The sequence below is a fragment of the Oncorhynchus tshawytscha genome, linkage group LG29, assembly GCF_018296145.1.
Source record: "Oncorhynchus tshawytscha isolate Ot180627B linkage group LG29, Otsh_v2.0, whole genome shotgun sequence".
NCBI lineage: Eukaryota > Metazoa > Chordata > Actinopteri > Salmoniformes > Salmonidae > Oncorhynchus > Oncorhynchus tshawytscha.
The window spans coordinates 16614461-16635448 of record NC_056457.1 but is presented as its reverse complement, the minus strand read 5'-3'; the positions used below and the strand labels follow the sequence as shown (position 1 = coordinate 16635448).

The 20988-nt window shown below is 42.8% G+C and overlaps 1 protein-coding gene across 1 annotated transcript in view; it reads right to left on the bottom strand.

Annotated features, from left to right (window-relative positions):
* stk17a (serine/threonine kinase 17a) overlaps positions 1-18993 on the bottom strand; it is a 41929-nt gene extending 22936 nt beyond the window's left edge. The window contains exon 1 of the mRNA XM_024392781.2: positions 18408-18993. Within this exon, the coding sequence (XP_024248549.1) occupies positions 18408-18586 (179 nt within the window). The 5' untranslated portion in view covers positions 18587-18993. The remainder of the gene's footprint in view (positions 1-18407) is intronic.
* Positions 18994-20988: the final 1995 nt, after the last annotated feature.

The window sequence follows — 20988 nt, the reverse complement described above, 5'->3', positions numbered from 1 at the left end:
AAGTGCCAGAGCTGCCAAAGGGTGGAGAGTAAACATCCACCTAAACATCATTTCCATGACCTTAGCTCCTCTCATCCAAGCCTTAGATTTTGAAAATCTGAACCACATATCACCTGGTCCTCCTCGTATCCGCCACCTTCATCCCTCCTTGCACACTCAGATAAATGGTGTAAGACCATGTTCAACATCTACCTTAAAGAAGACAGTGGCCTTGAAGGTTGAGCCTGGGAGCTGTCAAATATCTCAGGTTGTCCTTACTGTCAGATTGTGTAAGGGGGTGGGCACATCCTCCCAGTTCTCATGAAAGTAGTGTCAACCAGCCTGCATCATGAGCAACACAGCCATGACATGCGAGAGACTGGGCAGCAAAGAGGGATGCGAGAGACTGGGCAGCAAAGAGGGACAGATCTGACTAGAAGTCGACCGATTAATCAGCATGGCCGATTAATTGGGGCCGATTTAAAGTTTTCATAACAATCAGTGATCGCCATTTTTGGACGCCGATTACATTGCACTGCGTGGCTGGCTGACCACCTGTTACGCAAGTGCAGCAAGGAGCCAGGGTAAGGTGCTAGCTAGCATTAAACTTAATTTATAAAAAACAATCAATCTTAACATAATCCCTAGTTAACTACACATGGTTGATCATTTTACTAGTTTAACTAGCTTGTCCTGCATTGCAAATAATCAATGCGGTGCCTGTTAATTTATCATCGAATCACAGCCTACTTCGCCAAACAGGTGATGACTTAACAAGCGCATTCGCAAAAAAAGCACTGTCGTCGCACCAATGTACCTAACCATAAACATCAATGCCTTTCTTAAAATCAATACACAAGTATATATTTTTCAACCTGCATATTTAGTTCAAATAAATGTTAGCAGGCAATATTAGCTCGGGAAATTGTGTCACTTCTCTTGCATTCAGAGCAAACAGAGTCAGGGTATATGCAGCAGTTTGGGCCGCCTGGTTCGTTGCGAACTGTGTAAAGACCATTTCTTCCTAACAAAGACCGTAATTAATTTGCCAGAATTGTACATAATTATGACATAACATTGAAGGTTGTGCAATGTAAAATAAATATTTAGACTTATGGATGCCAGCCGTTTGATAAAATACGTTACGGTTCCGTGAAAGAATAAACATTTTGTTTTCGAAATGATAGTTTCCGGATTTGACCATATTAATGATTAAAGGCTCGTATTTGTGTGTTTATTATATTATAATTAAGTCTATGATAGAGCAGTCTGACTGACCGGTGGTAGGCAGCAGCAGGCTCGTAAGCACTCATTCAAACAGCAGCTCTTAACAATGCTGGGATGCAAAGCCCTGTTTATGACTTCAAGCCTATCAACTCCAGAGATTAGGCTGGCAATACTACAGTGCCTATAAGAACCTCCAATAGTCAAAGGGATATGAAATACAAGTGGTAGAGAGAAATAGTCCTATATCTCCTATAATAACTACAACCTAAAACTTATCTGGGAATATTGAAGACTCATGTTAAAAGGAACCATCAGCTTTCATATGTTCTCATATTCTGAGCAAGGAACTTAAACGTCAGCTTTCTTACATGGCACATATTGCACTTCTACAACACTGTGTTTTTGCATTATTTAAACCAAATTGAGCATGTTTCATTATTTGAGATTAAATTGATTTTAATGTATTATATTAAGTTAAAATGAAAGTGTTCATTCAGTATTGTTGTAATTGTCATTATTACATACACACATAAAATAAATAAATAGCCCGATTAATCGGTATCTGCTTTTTTTGGTCCTGTAATAAAATCGGTATCAGTATTGCCGTTGAAAAATCATAGTCGGTCGACCTCTAGATCAGACCCAAGAGAAAACACAAGCAAGAGACTAATGAGAAGTCCAGTTTAGTCATGCCTGCCTAACGCCACCATGCCGAGTGTCATTGTCATGTTGTCGGGGCAGGAGTGGAAGCAGACTGGAAGAAATTGCGTCTGGAGTTGGTTTTGCCCTCCAGAGAAACAGGCAGTAAATGTCTGCTGAGCGCCTTAGACTAGATTGGCATAGGAATTGTGACAGACAACTATGCCGTAGCTGGTCAAAACGATGCACTTCCTGATGTAATATGGTCAGTGTTTTTAGTCCTGTTTTGAGTCGTGAATATTCTAACACACCATTGAGAGAGAGAGGGAGAGAAAGAGCCTGGGCCTCGGGGGGGTGCTGATCTGAGCTCATGTGAGAGTCATGGGCCTGGAAGATTGTGCTGGGGCTCTAGGCTCTCCAGCTTTATTCCCTCTTGTCCTTACATTCTCAATCCCACTCTGTCCAGCCACGCACAGATTTACTACATACAGCTGCCTTTCCCTTGCAGAAACACTCACACAAGAAAGAAAAATGTAGAGACTGGAGGATGAAGAAAGAAAAAGCCATGCTCTTTGGCTTGTGCTGAACTCATCAAGTCCACAGACTTGCCTTAATGCGTTGGATCAGGCTAAATATCTGAGGAGTTTGAGGATGTGGCGGACAGAGGCGTTTGTTATTGTCTGTGGCCAGTGTGACAGGGCTGTGACAAAGTAAGAGCAACGTGACAAGGTCAGCGAGAACATGAGGCACGTAGAGGCAAGGAGAACCACTGACTCTATATTTGTGAACACCTTGTCAACCATCCGAACCAGGAGGAAAGACGCACTTGGTAGCTGCAGGAAGGCACTTGACATTAGCTTGTGAAAATCCTTCGGAGGGAGGGGTCTCCTTATAGTCACAGCATCCAATGACAGGAATGCAGGGAGCAGACGTAATCTCTTGCATTCATAACATCTTAACGGGCTGCGTCTAATCAATCAAGTTCAGAGGAAATAGTTTGTGCTATAAGGAACCTTCCGGGCCTTTGAAACTAGCTAAAGAGCAGGTCTAATAGGCTTTCGCCACACTTGACTGCATGGCTGAGGCATTCCTTCATACCTCTGCCACCACCGATACTCTAATCCAGCCCCTGCTGTCGTAAGATTGGTTTCCTAAAAACTTGAAAGCCCCGGAGCTCTGTACGGTCCAGAGGCGTGTTAAGCGAATTGTCTTATGTAAAAATAAAAAATGAATAAAAAAAACAGTGCCATAGATGAGGTGTTTGTGGTGTAGCGTGGTGGCAGGGGTGCGAACCAGCCCTAGCCTAATGAAAACCCTCACAGCAGCCTCGTCCTGTCCCGTCTGGCCACTCACCCGCTGTGAGTAATAATACTTTGGATCAGAGGCATTGGCATCAACGCTGTGTGAAGTTCATCAAGTCGGCCATGAATCTTTGCTATGCTTAGGGAGGACAGGAGGTCTAGGCCTGCCTGGAATGTTCCATGTGTCATTCCAAAGGAGACAAGTAGCCTATTTTGATTTATATTATAGCTGGGCAACTATCTGCATGGGATTGAGGAGAAAACAGAGTCTACCATCAATGCTAGCAGTGCACAATATACTAAATATTCCAAGTTCAGCTAACACACACAAGCCATTGATTTAGGGCTTGTGTACATGCTTGCTGGAGAGACTGGTTGCGACTGGGACTCTGGTACCTTTAAAACAGACCACAGCCTTTCTCCAGTCATGTCAGCACATTTCCAAAGCCTGTGTCCAAACACAGACAACACCCCTTTCATGTGTGCAGACACCAGGGGTGACTGCTGGGTCAATGTAAAGGAACAGTTCGATTCAGAACAGATGGCTTGGCCGTTTATGCACAAAGATAAATGGCTCAAAACCACTGGACTTCGTCAAGTGGCAGTAAGTTTCCTTTTTAATTTTTTTTATTTTTACAAAAACTGTGAAACTAGTCTGAACGTGGCACCTCTGCTTTGGTCCATTTGAGCTTTTGGCTGAAGTTTCCTTATTTATAATTTATCACACCCAGGTTCCTGACCCATGCTCATTGAAATTAATGGACATATTTTTCCCATACACATTTTTGCAGTGGCAGGCGTCCAAGCAGAAGATTCATTTAATATAACAGGGCTATGCTGCAGGCGGTGTGCCAGAGCTGTTTGCATGCCAAGAGCTGAATGGTTTGTCTCCTTTTCTATATGAAAAGATTCCACACAGTAGCCTCTCAGAAATTCTGAACAAGCCCTTGAGGGGGGAAAGTCAGCTCATTGCAAGTATGTAAGGTAACTTACAGGTTAAAAAAGGTGGAATGTTAGGAATCTAACATCTCTTTTCTCAGTTGAGTGGCCAAACTGTAGGAGGGGGCTTGAGATAAAGCTGCTGACAGATCTCAACTGTCAGCTTTATTGAATTAACCTCGGCAAGATCGCACCCTCTAAATGGCCTCTGCATAGGCCCAATTTTTGAGAGTGACACAGTTGGTATGGGTAGAGTGACACTTCATCAGGTAGCTGTAAATCTGATGGATGCTGACAGTAAATTAGAGTGGCTCTGACAGACAGATGCTTAAAGATGATGTGAGCCCACTTTGGACTTTGACCACCTGTTAAACCGTGGAAATAAAGTTGTTGCTATGTTGGTCGTACACTGATGGAGTGGCCAGGTCATCTAACTGGTAGGTGTCAAACTCTCAAGTCACTGTGCGTACGGTACAAACCTTCTGCGCGTCATCCCATTTCTGACACCATTGTGCCAAGGAAATTACAGACAATCAACACTTCACAGAGTGGTGCAGATGACATCCGCAATTTGGTGGCTTCAAGTTGAGAGGCCTTCCATTGTCGTCATTCGTCTCACAGATAACTGCAAAGCCTGGACAGATGGATTCATTCTATCTGCAGTAGCAGACAAGTGGTCTACGCAGACTAAAGGAGCTCTCGTCTACCATCTGCAGCCACTCCTCTAAAAGGTTGAAAGGTATTACTTTAATCCCTCCCGCCAAAACTATTCTCATCAATGGAATCAGATCTAAACAGTGCAAAAAGAGAACGCAGCCCGGGAATATTGTGGCCAGTTTATAGAGTCTATAAAAATGCAGACAGGGTCTCCAAGTTGGCAGAGGCGTTGACAGGATACCAAAAGTCAGACTATGGCAGTGCCCTCAGATGGCAGAAAGAGAGAAGGCTCTAAGCCAGGGGATCCAGCCTGGCAGCAGGGCCGCTTCCTCCAGCTGTTGCCCATGGGAGAACGTGAACCGTGTTTTTAATGCATTTTAAGTATGTTGTGGAAATGGGTCCCTAGACTCACTACAAACAAAAATCACTTTATATGGGGGGTATTTGTCCGCCTGCTTAGTTCTGTCAATATTATGGCAACCAGGTGCACTTTGGCTAATCAACTACTTTTGTTACAGATTTTTGACTTATTTTTTAAAACAGGCTTGTAGTTTCACCAGAGTGTCCAGAGTAAGCGCGGCCATCTCTCAAAGAGCTCCATTAATCATCAACGGGCGCACGGAGAGTGAGCCTCAAGCAATTAGGTAGTGGCTGCTTTTGACAGGAGGAAAGCCTCATCACCATTAGAACAAAAAGCAAGGCAGAGCTCCTATTGACCGACCCCTCGTTTTCCCCCAATAAGAACAGGGCCTCTGAGCTCTTACCAGCGCATGGACTGAAACCAGAGGTATGTTTACTCTGCGTCTATGACATGAGGGAATAAGGAACTCTGACATGTGACCCCTGTACGGAAAGAGAGGGACAGAGAGAGAAAGAGGTTGCCTATTCCCATGCTCTTTGCACACAGGACATTTTCTGAATACCTTGGGAAAGGGCATTATTGCCTCATCACCATCCCCTGGGCGGCCTGTTTCAAAACCCACCGGCTCAGGCTCCGTTCCACGGAGGTTAATGGCCCACAGAAGATGTGGTTCGCTCGCCACGCCTTTGTGGAGATGAATGATTTCCGTACTCGGGTTGGACTTCATTGCCCGGCTTTTTTTCTCTCGCCACAGCTCAGTACATGTGAAAGGACATGACAAATTGGGTCTGCTGAGCGAGCAAGGAAACACGATAACGCGTAGCACCTCTAATCTGTGAGAGAGAGAAAATGGCTAGTGCTAATAGTTCATATGAAACAGATTAGGCCCGGTTGATGATGGAAACGTGCGATTCCTTGGTGAGGTGTGTCACAGTTGTAGTCGGGGAGGGCCGTGACCCACAGGAAGTTCTATCAACTTAAGTAGATTGCTTTGAAGGCGGGAGAGGAAGTATAGCATGACATACCCCCCTCCATGCGCTTCCCCTCATCTCCTGACACGAGAGAGTGAGGGATCTCGCTGATGGGGTTCAATAACAAACTTGGCTTTCACATGCCCTCCGCCCCTCCTTTCTCCGCGGTTGGTTGTTTCCAAGGCGCTCAGCAGATGTTGCCACCGGCCCGGCCGCGAGACCCAAACAACGTGAAAAGCCAGGCCGATGATGTCATGGAATCCTGCCTGATTGTCAAGACACAGAGATCCTTTCTGTGAGAACCAGAGGGGGAGGTTTGGTTCAAAACATGAAGGGGAGGGGTTGGGACTGGGGAGTGTGGGTGAAAGGGACCCCACAGCACACATCCGACAGACACACAGGATCATCCAGAGAGAAGACCCCCCCTACTAGGACCCTGAGAGCTATCCCAAGGACGTGGATGCTGCATCACCGCCTGCTGTAACTGCAGTCTAATCCTTCAGGACGATTCCCAGGACAGCAAATAAATATGACACACTCAGTCAATGATGACAGAGATTTTTTTCTCCCTTGATGAGACACTGAAGGCTCCACTGACCACTGGATTTCTTCACACATTTGGGGGGGAGAGAGGCGCAGCGGTCTAAAGCAATGCATTGCAGTGCTAGAGGCGTCACTACAGACCCGGGTTCGATCGCGGGCTGTATCACAACCGGCCACAAGTGGTCCAGCGTCAATGTAAATAAGAATTAAGGGAAGGTTTGGCAGGGTAGTCCGTCCATTGTAAATAAGAATGTTCTTAACTGACTTGGCTAGTTAAATAGATAAAAACAAAATATATACAGTTGAAGTTGGAAGTTTACATGCAATTAGGTTGGAGTCATTAAAACTCATTTTTCAACCACTCCACAAATTTCTTGTTAACAAACAGTTTTGGCAAGTCAGTTAGGACATCTACTTTGTCCATGACAAGTAATTTTTCCAACAATTGTTTAGACAGATTATTTCACTTATAATTCACTGTATCACAATTCCAGTGAGTCAGAAGTTTACATACACTAAGTTGACTGCGCCTTTAAACAGTTGGAAAATTCCAGAAAATAATGTCATGGCTTTAGAAGTTTCTGATAGGCTAATTGACATAATTTGAGTCAATTGGCGGTGTACCTGTGGATGTATTTCAAGGCCTACCTTCAAACTCAGTGCCTCTTTGCTTGACATCATGGGAAAATCTAAAGAAATCAGCCAAGACCTCAGAAAAAAATTGTAGACCTCCACAAGTCTGGTACATCCTTGGGAGCAATTTCAAAATGCCTGAAGGTACCACGTTCATCTGTACAAACAATAGTACGCAAGTATAAACATCATGGGACCACGCAGCCGTCATACCGCTCAGGAAGTAGACACGTTCTGTCTCCTAGACATGAACGTACTTTGGTGCGAAAAGTGCAAGTCAATCCAAGAACAACAGCAAGGACCTTGTGAAGATGCTGGAGGAAACAGGTACAAAAGTATCTATATCCACATTAAAACGAGTGCTATATCGACATAACTTGAAAGGCCGCTCAGCAAGGAAGAAGCCACTGCTCCAAAACCACCGTAAAAAAAGCCAGACTACGGTTTGCAACTGCTCAATCCTATAGAAAATTTGTGGAAAGAACTGAAAAAAACGTGTGCAAGCAAGGAGGCCTATAAACCTGACTCAATTACACCAGCTCTGTCAGGAGGAATGGGCCAAAATTCACCCAACTTAATGTGGGAAGCTTGTGGAAGGCTACCTGAAACAATTTAAAGGCAATGCTACCAAATACTAATCGAGTGTATGTAACCTTCTGATCCACTGGGAATATGATGAAATAAATTACTCTACTATTATTCTGACATTTCACATTCTTAAAATAAAGTGGTAATCCTAACTGACCTAAGACAGGGAATTTTTTACTATGATTACATGTCAGGAATTATGAAAAATTGAGTTTAAATGTATTTGGCTGAGGTGTATGTAAACTTCCGACTTCGACAGTATATGCATACAAATACATATATACAGTGGGGCAAAAAAGTATTTAGTCAGCCACCAATTGTGCAAGTTCTCCCACTTAAAAAGATGAGGCCTGTATTTTTCATCATAGGTACACTTCAACTATGACAGACAAAATGAGGAAAAGAAATCCAGAAAAATCACATTGTAGGATTTTTAATGAATTTATTTGCAAATTATGGTGGAAAATAAGTATTTGGTCAATAACAAAAGTTTCTCAATACTTTGTTATATACGCTTTGTTGGCAATGACAGAGGTCAAATGTTTTCTGTAAGTCTTAGGTTTTCACACACTGTTGCTGGTATTTTGGCCCATTCCTCCATGCAGATCTCCTCTAGAGCAGTGATGTTTTGGGGCTGTTGCTGGGCAACACGGACTTTCAACTCCCTCCAAAGATTTTCTATGGGGTTGAGATCTGGAGACTGGCTAGGCCACTCCAGGACCTTGAAATGCTTCTTACGAAGCCACTCCGTTGCCCGGGCAGTGTGTTTGGGATCATTGTCATGCTGAAAGACCCAGCCACGTTTCATCTTCAATGCCCTTGCTGATGGAAGGAGGTTTTCACTCAAAATCTCATGATACATGGCCCCATTCATTCTTTCCTTTACACGGATCAGTCGTCCTGGTCCCTTTGCAGAAAAACAGCCCCGAAGCATGATGTTTCCATCCCCATGCTTCACAGTAGGTATGGTGTTCTTTGGATGCAACTCAGCATTCTTTGTCCTCCAAACACGACGAGTTGAGTTTTTACCAAAAAGTTATCTTTTGGTTTCATCTGACCATATGACATTCTCCCAATCTTCTTCTGGATCATCCAAATGCTCTCTAGCAAACATCTGACAGGCCTGGACTTGTACTGGCTTAAGCAGGGGGACATGTCTGGCACTGCAGGATTTGAGTCCCTGGAGGCGTAGTGTGTTACTGATGGTAGGCTTTGTTACTTTGGTCCTAGCTCTCTGCAGGTCATTAACTAGGTCCCCCCGTGTGGTTCTGGGATTTTTGCTCACCGTTCTTGTGATCATTTTGACCCCACGGGGTGAGATCTTGCGTGGAGCCCCAGATCGAGGGAGATTATCAGTGGTCTTGTATGTCTTCCATTTCCTAATAATTTCTCCCACAGTTGATTTCTTCAAACCAAGCTGCTTACCTATTGCAGATTCAGTCTTCCCAGCCTGGTGCAGGTCTACAATTTTGTTTCTGGTGTCCTTTGACAGCTCTTTGGTCTTGGCCATAGTGGAGTTTGGAGTGTGACTGTTTGAGGTTGTGGACAGGTGTCTTTAATACAGATAACAAGTTCAAACAGGTGCCATTAATACAGGTAATGAGTGGAGGACAGAGGAGTCTCTTAAAGAAGAAGTTACAGGTCTGTGAGAGCCAGAAATCTTGCTTGTTTGTAGGTGACCAAATACTTATTTTCCACCATAATTTGCAAATAAATTCATTAAAAATCCTACAATGTGATTTTCTGGATTTTTTTTCTAATTATGTCTGTCATAGTTGAAGTATACCTATGATGAACATTACAGGCCTCTCTCAACTTTTTAAGTGGGAAAACTTGCACAATTGGTGGCTGACTAAATACTTTTTTGCCCCACTGTATGTGTATCTGTGGTATGTATGTATGTATGTATGTATGTATGTATGTATGTATGTATGTATGTATGTATGTATGTATGTATGTATGTATGCATATACACACCAAAAATTGGATGTGAAAAGAAAATACAAAAAAACATTTGTCATACAGCCCTTTGTCATGTGTACAGGCTGTAACTTTGGCATAGGGCTGAAACTATGTGAAGAACTGAATACCCTAATGGATATTATAGGCCTAACCTACTTTTATTAATTAGAGCAGGCCTGGAAAGATCCAAAAGAGAGGAAGTGATGTGGAAATAAATGTGATGGATTTCACCAGAGAGAACAGTAGTGCTCGTACTACCCACTCTTTCTTCTCTATATTTAAAACAGTGGGTTATTTTGATTTCATTAGTATGCTGTCTGAGGCATGTGATTGTTCCTGTTATTAAACCAGCACTCTTTTAACAGTAACCATGGTAAGGAAAAGGCTTCAGACTGAAAAGCTCTAAATATTTAGTCTAGTTTAGTCTTTTTGTTTGTTTTTCCAAGGCTTTCTTTTACACCACCTATTAGCCCTGTTACAAACCTAGGCTAATTCCTTGAAATTTGTTGACAAACTAAACTACAAATGGTTGCACACTTATACAACGAGTACAGCCTTCAAGCTACCTACAACATTACATGGCCAAAAGGTACTGTATGTGGACACCCCTTCAAAATCAGTGGATTCGGCTATTTCAGCCACAGCCATGAAATTAAAAAAACAAACATTGGCAATAGAACGGTCCGTACTGAAGAACTCAGTGAATTTCAACGGGGCACAGTCATAGGATGCCACCTTCCCAATAAGTCAGTTCATAACATTTCTGCCCTGCCCTGTTATTGTGAAGTGAAAATGTCAGGAGCAACAACGGCTCAGCCGCGAATTGGACACACAAGCTCACAGAACGGGACTGCAGAGTGCTGAAGCGCTTATCGCATAAAAATCGCCAGTCCTCGGTTGTAACACTCACTACGGAGTTCCAAACTTCCTCTGGAAGCAACGCCAGCACAAGAACTGTTCGTTGGGAGCTTCATGAAATGGGTTTCCATGGCCCGAGCAGCCACACACAAGCCTAAGATCACCCTGCACAATAGCAAGCATCAGCTGGAGTGGTGTAAAGCTCACCGCCATTGGACTCTGGAGCAGGGGACATGCATTCTCTGGAGTGATGAATCACGCTTCACCATCTGACAGTCCAACGGTTTAATCTGGGATTGGCGGATGCCAAGAGAACACTAGCTGCCCGAATGCATGGTGCCAACTGTAAAGTTTGGTGGAGGAATAATAATGGCCTGGGGCTGTTTTCACGGTTCGGGCCTAGGCCCCTTAGTTCCAGGGAAGGGACATCTTAAGAATACAGCATACAGGTACATTCCAACTTTGTGGCAATAGTTCAGGGAAGGCCATTTCCTGTTTCAGCATGACAATGCCCCCGTATACAAAGCGAGGTCCATACAGAAACATTTCATGAATTGGAATGCCGGCTGTGAGCCAGGCCTAACATGCTGACCACACAGCTCACATGGCGTGCCCGAACGTTGCAAAAATAAAATGTACACATACAGTTGAAGTTGGAAGTTTACATACGCTTAGGTTGGAGTCATTAAAAGTCATTTTTCAACCACTCCAAATTTCTTGTTAACAAACTATACTTTTGGCAAATCTACTTTATGCATGACAAGTCATTTTTCCAACAATTGTTTACAGACAGATTTCACAAAACTGACTTTAAACTTCTGACTTCAATTGTACATATTATTTCATCTACACTGTTCACAAGTGTATGCGAAGCCAGGTGATAAAAGAATCCTGCCTCTCCCATTACTCCAGTGCTAGCCTCTCTACACTGGCTTCCTGTTAAGGCTAGGGCTGACTTCAAGGTTTTACTGCTAACCTACAAAGCATTACGGTTTGGTCCTGCCGTAGCTACCTACGCATACGCTACGGTCACAAGATGCAGGCCTCCTTACTGTCCCTAGAATTTCTAAGCAAACAGCTGGAGGCAAGGCTTTCTCCTATAGAGCTCAATTTTTATGGAATGACCTGCCTATCCATGTGAGAGACGCAGACTCGGACTCTACCTTTAAGTCTTTATTGAAGACTCATCTCTTCAGTAGGTCCTATGATTGAGTGTAGTCTGGCCCAGGCGTGCGAAGGTGAACGGAAAGGCACTGGAGCGACGAACCGCCCTTGCCTGGCCAGTTCCCCTCTCTCCACTGGGATTCTTTGCCTCTAACCCTATTTTGGGGGCAGAGACACTGGCTTACTGGTGCTCTTCCATGCCGTCCATAGGAGGGGTGCGTCACTTGAGTGGGTTGAGTCACTGACATGATCTTCCTGTCCGGGTTGGCGCACCCCTTGGGTTCGTGCCGTGGGGGAGATCTTCGTGGGCTATGCTCGGTCTTGTCTCCGAGTAGTAAGTTGGTGGTTGAAGATATCCCTCTAGTGGTGTGGGGGCTGTGCTTTGGCAAAATGGGTGGGGTTATATCCTGCCTGTTTGGCCCTGTCCAGGGCCATCGTCGAACGGGGCCACAGTGTCTCCCGAACCCTCCTGTCTCAGCCTCCAGTATTTATGCTGCAATAGTTTGTGTCGGGGGGCTAGAGTCAGTCTGTTATATCTGGAGTATTTCTCATGTCTCATTCAGTGTCCTGTGTGAATTTAAGCTCTAACGCCAACTCTGAATGAACGGCTATGAAAAGTCAACTGACATTTACTCCTGAGGTGCTGACCTGTTGCACCCTCTACAACCACTGTTATTATTATCATCATTATCATCATTATCATCATTTGACCCTGCTGGTCATCTATGAACGTTTCAACATCTTGGCCATGTTCTGTAATAATCTCCACCCGGCACAGCCAGAGGAGGACTGGCCACCCCTCAGAGCCTGGTTCCTCTCTAGGTTTCTTCCTAGGTTCTGGACTTTCTAGGGAGTTTTCCCTAGCCACCGTGCTTCTACATCTGCAATGCTTGCTGTTTGGGGGTTTAGGCTGGGTCTCTGTACAGCACTTTAAGACATCGGCTGATGTAGAAAGTGCTTTATAAATCTTAGCAGCGTCCACATACTTTTGGCCATGTAGTGCATTTGCCCAGTGAATTCATTGGAACCTCGGCCTGAGACACAATTGAGCTATTTCAATACCACGTTGAAAACGGCAGCCGAGTTCAACGCTCGACGATGAGTTCGTAACTAGAAAAGGACATTCTTCCAAAATGACACGGGGGCTCTCTTTTTTTTTTTACATGGCCAGGTCCTCTTACAGCTAATGGGGTTCATTTTGATGACTCATTTTGATGACTCGCTAAGCCTTGGTTCTGGTGTTGATCCATGCGGACAGGGAGTTTCCCCCAGAGCAGGAGGCCTGTGGAATTCTGTAGGGCTGGGCCGGCCACCACTAGGCCGGCCACCGCTAGGCCCTGCAATTATCTACATGCAAGAGTATGAAAATCACAGGACCGCGGGGATCGCACTTCACACCACTGTGCTCAGTTCAGAGGGATACAGACAGAATGTTCTCAGAGCTTTCGTCTTTCATGCTTTATCGTCAGTGTGCAAAAAAACACAGGCCTCTGTATATTTCTCTACGTCTGTAACTGCATTGAAAGAGATACACTCAGTGATGGTAAAATACAGTAACTTTGTAGCAACATGCAGAAAACACTAAAACACAGGTCCCATGTGCACAACTGAAATCTAGTTCCAGGCTGAATTTACAGGTTCATAATCTCATGGCGGTTGGCGTACTAACAAAAAAGCAATCCAGCCAAATGATATGAGAAATCTGGAATCTGGACAGCTTAGCAGGGTTATTAGTCAAGTGCTTACTTCAGCATTACAGCCAGATAACTTCATTAAATCACATTATTTACAGGAATTTGATACAAGGCCAACCCAAACAAACAGATTACATCTAAACTAGGCTCAGGCTAGAGCCTCAATTGAGGCATACAGACAGACAGCGATGGTAATTTAATGTCCCTGGTAAAAGTCTAATGGTCCAAATACCACTAGTGAAGCAAAGACACTGCCAAATCTAACAAATTGTGAACCGTCATTCAACTCCAGCTAACTCCATGACATCCATGCCTTATGTCAGGGTTCCCCAACCGGCAGCCCACAGGTCATTCTATTTGGCCCCCCAAGTTTTCTGAGCAAAGTAATATACGGTGCATTCGGAAAGTATTGAGACCCTTTGACTTTTTCCACATTGTGTTACAGCCTTATTCAAAAAATGTCATCTACATACAATAGCCCATAATGGCAAAGCAAAAACAGGATTTTTGACATTTTTGCAAATGTGAAATATGTGAACAAACTGAAACCCTTTACTCAGTACTTTGTTGAAGCACCTTTGGCAGAGATCACAGCCTCAAGTCTTCTTGGGTAAGACGCTACAAGCTTGGCACACCTGTATTTGGGGAGTTTCTCCCATTCTTCTCTGCAGATGCTCTCAATCTGTGTCAGGTTGGATGGGGAGTGTCGCGGCACAGCTATTTCCAGGTCTCTCCAGAGATGTTCGATCGGGTTCAAGTCCGGGTTCTGGCTGGGCCACTCAAGGACATTCAGAGACTTGTCCCGAAGCCACTCCTGCATTGTCTTGGCTGTGTGCTTAGAGTCATTGTCCTGTTGGAAGGTGAACCTTCGCCCCAGTCTGAGGTCCTGAGCGCTCTGGAGTATGTTTTCATCAAGGATCTCTTGCTTTGTTCATCTTTCCCTCGATCCTGATTAGTTTCCCTGTCCCTGCTGCCCAAAAACATCCCCACAGCATGATGCTGCTACAATAGGGATGGTGCTAGGTTTCCTCCAGACATGGCGCTTGGCATTTAGGCCAAAGAGTTCAATCTTGGTTTCATCTGACCAGAGAATCTTGTTTCTCATGGTCTGACAGTCCTTTAGGTGCCTTTTGGCAAACTCCAAGCAGGCTGCCATGTGTCTTTTACTGAGGAGTGGCTTCCGTCTGGTCACTCTACCATAAAGATCTGATTGGTGGAGTGCTGCTGATATGGTGTTCCTTCTGGAAGGTTCTCCCATCTCCACAGAAGAACTCTGGAGCTCTGTCAGTGACCATCGGGTTCTTGTTCACCTCCCCGACCAAGGCCTTTCTCCCCGATTGCTTAGTTTGATTGGGCGGCCAGCTCTAGGAATAGTCTTAGGGGTTGCAAACTTCTTCCAATTAAGAATGATGGAGGCCACTGTGTTCTTGGGGACCTTCAATGCTGCAAAAATGTTTTAGTACCCTTCCCCAGATCTGTGCCTCAACACAATCCTGTCTCTGAGCCCTACAGACAATTCCTTCAACCTTGTTGCTTGGTGTTTTCTCTGACATGCACTGTCAGCTGTGGGAGCTTATATAGACAGGTGTGTGCCTTTCCAAATCATGTCCAATCGATTTAATTTACCACAGGTGAGCTCCAATCAAGTTGTAGAAACAACAATTATCAATGAAAACAGAATACACCGGAGCTCAATTTTGAGACTCATAGGAAAGGGTCTGTCTGAATACTTATGTAAAAAAGGTATCTGTTTTTTATTTGTAATACAATTCCAAAAATGTCTAAAAACCCATTTTCGCTTTGTCATTATTGGGTATCATGTGAAGACTGATGAGGAAAACATTTATTTAGTGCATTTAAAAATAAGGCTTAACTTAACAAAATGTGGAAAATGGGAAGGGGTCTGAATACTTTCCGAATGCAATGTATGTATGTGTGTGGTATATATATATATATATATATATACATACATACATACACACACACACAACACACATAGCATTCGGAAAGTATTCAGACCCCTTCTATATATATATATATACCAGGAAATTATCTCAGTGATTTTAATTTAAGAAATATGTTCCCAATTATTCCCACGCATAAGAGAGAGAAACGTGATCGCATAGAAATGTTTTAGTCAAACTTATCAGTTTGGTCTTCTTTCGTTCAATTTGTCGTCTACAAATGATTCGGAATTATGTGCTGGCAACCAGACACTCCGCTCAAGAAAAAAAAATCTAAAATAACTCTGCAGCCAATCAGATACCCTGAAGAGACGATCCTACAGACATTTTACATTCTTTGTTTGAGTATAGGTTGTCCACAATGGAGTCATTAAGAAAAAAATGGATTAACAGTGAGGACATAGCAACACATGGTCAGCTAGAGACGTTCCAATGATTGAGATGTGAAACGTATGTTTACCTTTAGGCCTAACAGGCCTCAATTTGCAGTTAAAAATGATCTGAAACCAGATCATCTAATATGTTGCAATTGACTCCTTTTTTCTTTTAAAATCTAAGAAACTAGGGTTCATAGTGGGTGTATTTGGGGCTTTAGACGACGGATGCTTGTGACCAGTCACCAGAAGGCTACTTCCCTAGCAGCTGGTCACTGGGCAGTGCGTACAGTGATTTGACTCATATGTGGCTTAGCCAAACACTTTGAAGTGAGTGCCTTTAGCTAATCTCAGACGCAACGGCCGGTCATGCGACGCAAAGCCATATTCTGAATGTCCCTTTTATTCGCTAAAACATTAGAATCTCATACAAAGCTCAAATACCTTCTATAAAAAGGGCAATGGCTTTGACGTTGAAGAGGGCTCACATACTTCTTATCGGTTTAATCAAACCTCAGAGGAGTTGAATATACTTGTCCTTGGGTGAACATGGTGCCATTTAGATGGTTGAGTATGGTGTTTGCAATGCCTAGTCTGACTGGTGCCCTTTAGAATGTGCAGTGGCAAAAGTTCCTATCCCAAGACTGTGGCAGGCATGTTCAGAGAGCTATGTGGATAAACAAGGCTGAGATATTCCACTCATAAAAACACACTGGAATCTCCCCTCTTTCTGTGTCAGTAAAGCAGAGACGAACCACGGAGACGGCTACCAAGAACAAAATGGACTAAAGCTATTAGGTAAAGGCCAAAAAAGTCACTTCTGAGCACTTCTACAATGGGCAAAAAATATGTATGGAAGGTTTTGTTCAAATCAAATGGGGTTCTGTCAAAAAAATGATTGAATACAAATGGATTTACCCTAATTCGGGGGTGAAGTTTGGAGTTTCATAGCACCAATGACAAAGTCTTGATGTATTTTTATTGCCGTCACTGAGTGGAAAGGGCACAGTCGTGTATGCAGGCTATGCTGTAATTATCATGTGTTTCATCAAACTTTACAACATGGAGGGTGATGCATCTAAGTCACAGCTACAACTGAAGACAATTTGGCAATGGCTCTGTGTCAAGTCATAGGCCAATGCTTAGAGAAATGTAGATACTTAATTAAGTAAAAAAGACCAATAGTGTGTTTGTAAAATGCATCCATTAGTACTGTAGTTGTTATGATGTGGTCCCAAGACTAGGCCTAGTGAAGACTGCCTGAAAACAGAGGGAGAAAAAGCTCTTGAATGTTTCATTACAGAACCCATCTGCTTACTTTAAGATTTAGCAGGCTCATCACAAGGTGTGGCCGCCCACATTGCAGTTCAAACACTCAAAGATATGACTTGAGCAGTGGTGGAAAAAGTACAACACTGTCATACTTGAGTAAAAGTAAAGATGGCTTCGAAAATCACTCAGGTAAAAGTGAAATGCACACAGTAAAATACTACTTGAGTAAAAGCCTAAAACTATTTGGTTTTAAATATACTTAAGTATCAAAAGTAAATGGAATTGCTAAAATGTACTTAAGTATCAATTTAAAAAATAAATCATTTCAAATTCATTATATTGAGAAACCTGACAATTTTATTATTATTTTTCTTTAAGGATAGCCTGGGGCACACTCCAACATCATTTACAAACAAAGCATGTCTTTAGTGAGTCTGCCAGATCAAAAGGCAGTCAGGATGACCAGGGATAAGTGCGTGAATTGGACCATTTTCCTGTCCTACTAAGCATTCAAAATGTAACAAGTACTTTTGGGGGTCAGGGAAAATGTATGGAGTAAAAAGTACATTATTTTATTTAGGAATGTAGTGAAGTAAAAGTAGTTAAAATGATAAAATAGTAAAGTAAAGTGCAGATACCCCCAAAAAAACAACTCAAATAGTACTTTAAAGTATTTTTACTTAAGTACTTTACACCACTGGACTTGAGTGACCTTTGCTGTGGAGAAAATGCAAGCCCACTACTATAGCAGCCATGCATACTTCAGCATTCTCAAACCAAACAACAACAAACAATGGAAGCATGATTTGGCAGCTGGGACCCTGTATTCATGGGAGAACATTGGAGTGCACCAATCATTGTTTGGTTCCAACCAAGTGCACTGCGACATTGGGGAATCCATTGAAAGGATTTGCATTAGCTTACACTGATGTGCACAATCAAAATACATGTTGCAACTTTTAACTGCTGGACAACATCCCACAACGTTTCATTAAATGTAAATTCAATTAAAGGTGAACTTGTGGTGCAGACAATGTCTACATAATGACAGCAGGGATGGAGATGTGGCAGTACGAAAGGCCAAAACCGTGATATTTGAATATGAATTAATCTAGAAATTGAACATTTTCCTGTATTATATTTTCACAAGTATGGAAACAGTCATAGTAAGCAAAAAGGTTATTCAAGTTGACAGACAAACTCACAGACAACTTGACAAACTGGATGGTTAGATGCCCCCCTGTATTACCCCAGTAATTATTAATTAAGCACGTATAGTACCTGCCAAGTTCTTTGCCCGGAATGATGGTGTAGTGGTCAGTGAATAGTTCATTCTTGATAGGAGTTTTGATTTCGGAGAGTAGCCCACATCGGTTCTGGTTTGGTTCGGCTGCCTGACCATAGTGGCAACGCGTACGGCTTCTTGTCTCGCTGGTCCGGGGACTATATTCAGGAATCATCGCGTCGATTCGGTTTTACAGCTTGTTGTTATCTCCTGTCACTTTTAAACAAACCTAACAGCTACTGCAACCAAACTTCCCTAGCTAATAGATGGCTAGTAAACGTTGCCTACAAAGTGACCACAAAAATAGCAGTACTTTGCTGCTTAGGAGTGATAAAATAAGACCGCATACCTCACGGATATTTCAGATGAGAGAACTGTTACTTTCATGTTCAATTAAATTATGTCGAAGGGCGCAACAATGTATCAATATTTTCAACTCCACTAAATGTTTGTAACCGGGCGATCTGTTCTAACTTCGCTCGCTCATCAGTATGAACAACGGATGAGTGAATACAAGTTTACCAGTCAGATACTTTGCTCTCTGTCACTATGGTAACACTCTTGATTGACAAGTAATTTGACCAAATAGGGTGGCGCATGCTACTTTACTACAAGCAGGCGAAGGCTCTCCACATAAATAAGATCAGCCAACAGTTGGCGCAGTACCAGTGCCATGAGTCTTATTCAATTAAGTTAAATTTGCTTTAAATATCCTAACTAATCAGACACAGCACTAGCTAACGCTCATTGAGAAAGGGAGAATTCCCAGTAAGATAATAACTAATATAATCAATTGATTGGGACTTTACATTAACCTTGTCTAACCTGTATCAATTTTCATAGTATTGTTTCATAGTAACATTTGGGCACATTAACCAGTGAGAGTCATTAGAATAATAGAAGAAAATAGAGTATAATATAATGGAATACTTTATTGTTCATCTTGCAATGGAAACAACTGTTATGTTCCCTCCACCCTCCAATACCCTACAGAAACACACCCACCACAACACATTAAAAACAATAGATTATATGGTGTCTTTTTGTCTATTTTAACTAAAGGCTTGCACCTGAGTGAGTGGGTTTGCATAGCAGAACATGTATTTTGTAGAATCTGCTGTGTATATTAGAGTGCAGAGAATCAAATTCTCCCTCTTCTGGTGAAGCATAGTAGTGCAGAAGTGCACATACTGTAGTAACAGTGGTACTAGTAGTAAATGTAACCTTTATTTAACTAGGCAACTCAGTTAAGAACACATTTCTTATTCACAATGACGGCTTACCGTGGCCAAACCCGAACGACGCCGGGCCTGGATTCGAACCAGGGACTGTAGTGACGCCTCTTGCACTGAGTAGTAGGAGTGCACTTATGCTGCACTGTGCTGTTTGTTGCTGGTGAGTGGTATGTAGTACCACAGTGCGGGTCAGAATACCCATAAAACCTACATCAAACAATGTATCTAATCATTTCCCTACCATTTATTTTTCCCATAGGGGATTTTAGACATACCCTGGCATAACGTTTTGATAACCATGTAAATCTCTCTTGGACAAGGTGACTTTTATTTTTTTTAAATAAAATAAAAAAAGTGACTTTTATCAATGATGTATTTATCCCCCAAAATGAAATCCTAATTAGCTGCTAATGTCGCATCTACAACTGCCTGTCTCAAACTTCCCGTCACTCACCAGTGACATGATGAGACGAGATTGCTGAATCGAGGCAAAGTTAAGGATTGCTGGATTAACTAATGTTAGCTAAATTTAGTAATAAATAAATTGGCTAAATTGTTTATTTACTGTACACAATACCTGGTATCTAGCTAGCTCATGGTTAGCAACATTAGCCTGGCTATGGCTACATTAGCCGTCTTTTTGTCTAGCCATTTAAATGCATGAGAAGTTTATAGAAAGTTTAGTTTTCTTTGGCTTTTATAAACCAACAGTTTAAAACAGGCAAAAAAGTATTTAGTCAGCCACCAATTGTGCAAGTTCTCCCACTTAAAAAGATGAGAGAGGCCTGTAATTTTCATCATAGGTACACTTCAACTATGACAGACAAAATGAAAAAATAAAATCCAGAAAATCACATTGTAGGATTTTTTACGAATTTATTTGCAAATTATGGTGGAAAATAAGTATTTGGTCAATAAACTTTTGTTATCTCAATACTTTGTTATATACCCTTTGTTGGCAATGACAGAGGAGAAACGTTTTCGTGTAAGTCTTCACAAGGTTTTCACACACTGCTGCTGGTATTTTGGCCCATTCCTCCATGCAGATCTCCTCAGTGATGTTTTGGGGCTGTTGCTGGGCAACACACACTTTCAACTCCCTTCAAAGATTTTCTATGGGGTTGAGATCTGGAGACTGGCTAGGCCACTCCAGGACCTTGAAATGCTTCTTACGAAGCCACTCCTTCGTTGCCCGGGCGGTGTGTTTGGGATCATTGTCATGCTGAAAGACCCAGCCACGTTTCGTCTTCAATGCCCTTGCTGATGGAAGGAGGTTTTCACTCAAAATCTCACGATACATGGCCCCATTCATTCTTTCCTTTACACGGATCAGTCGTCCTGG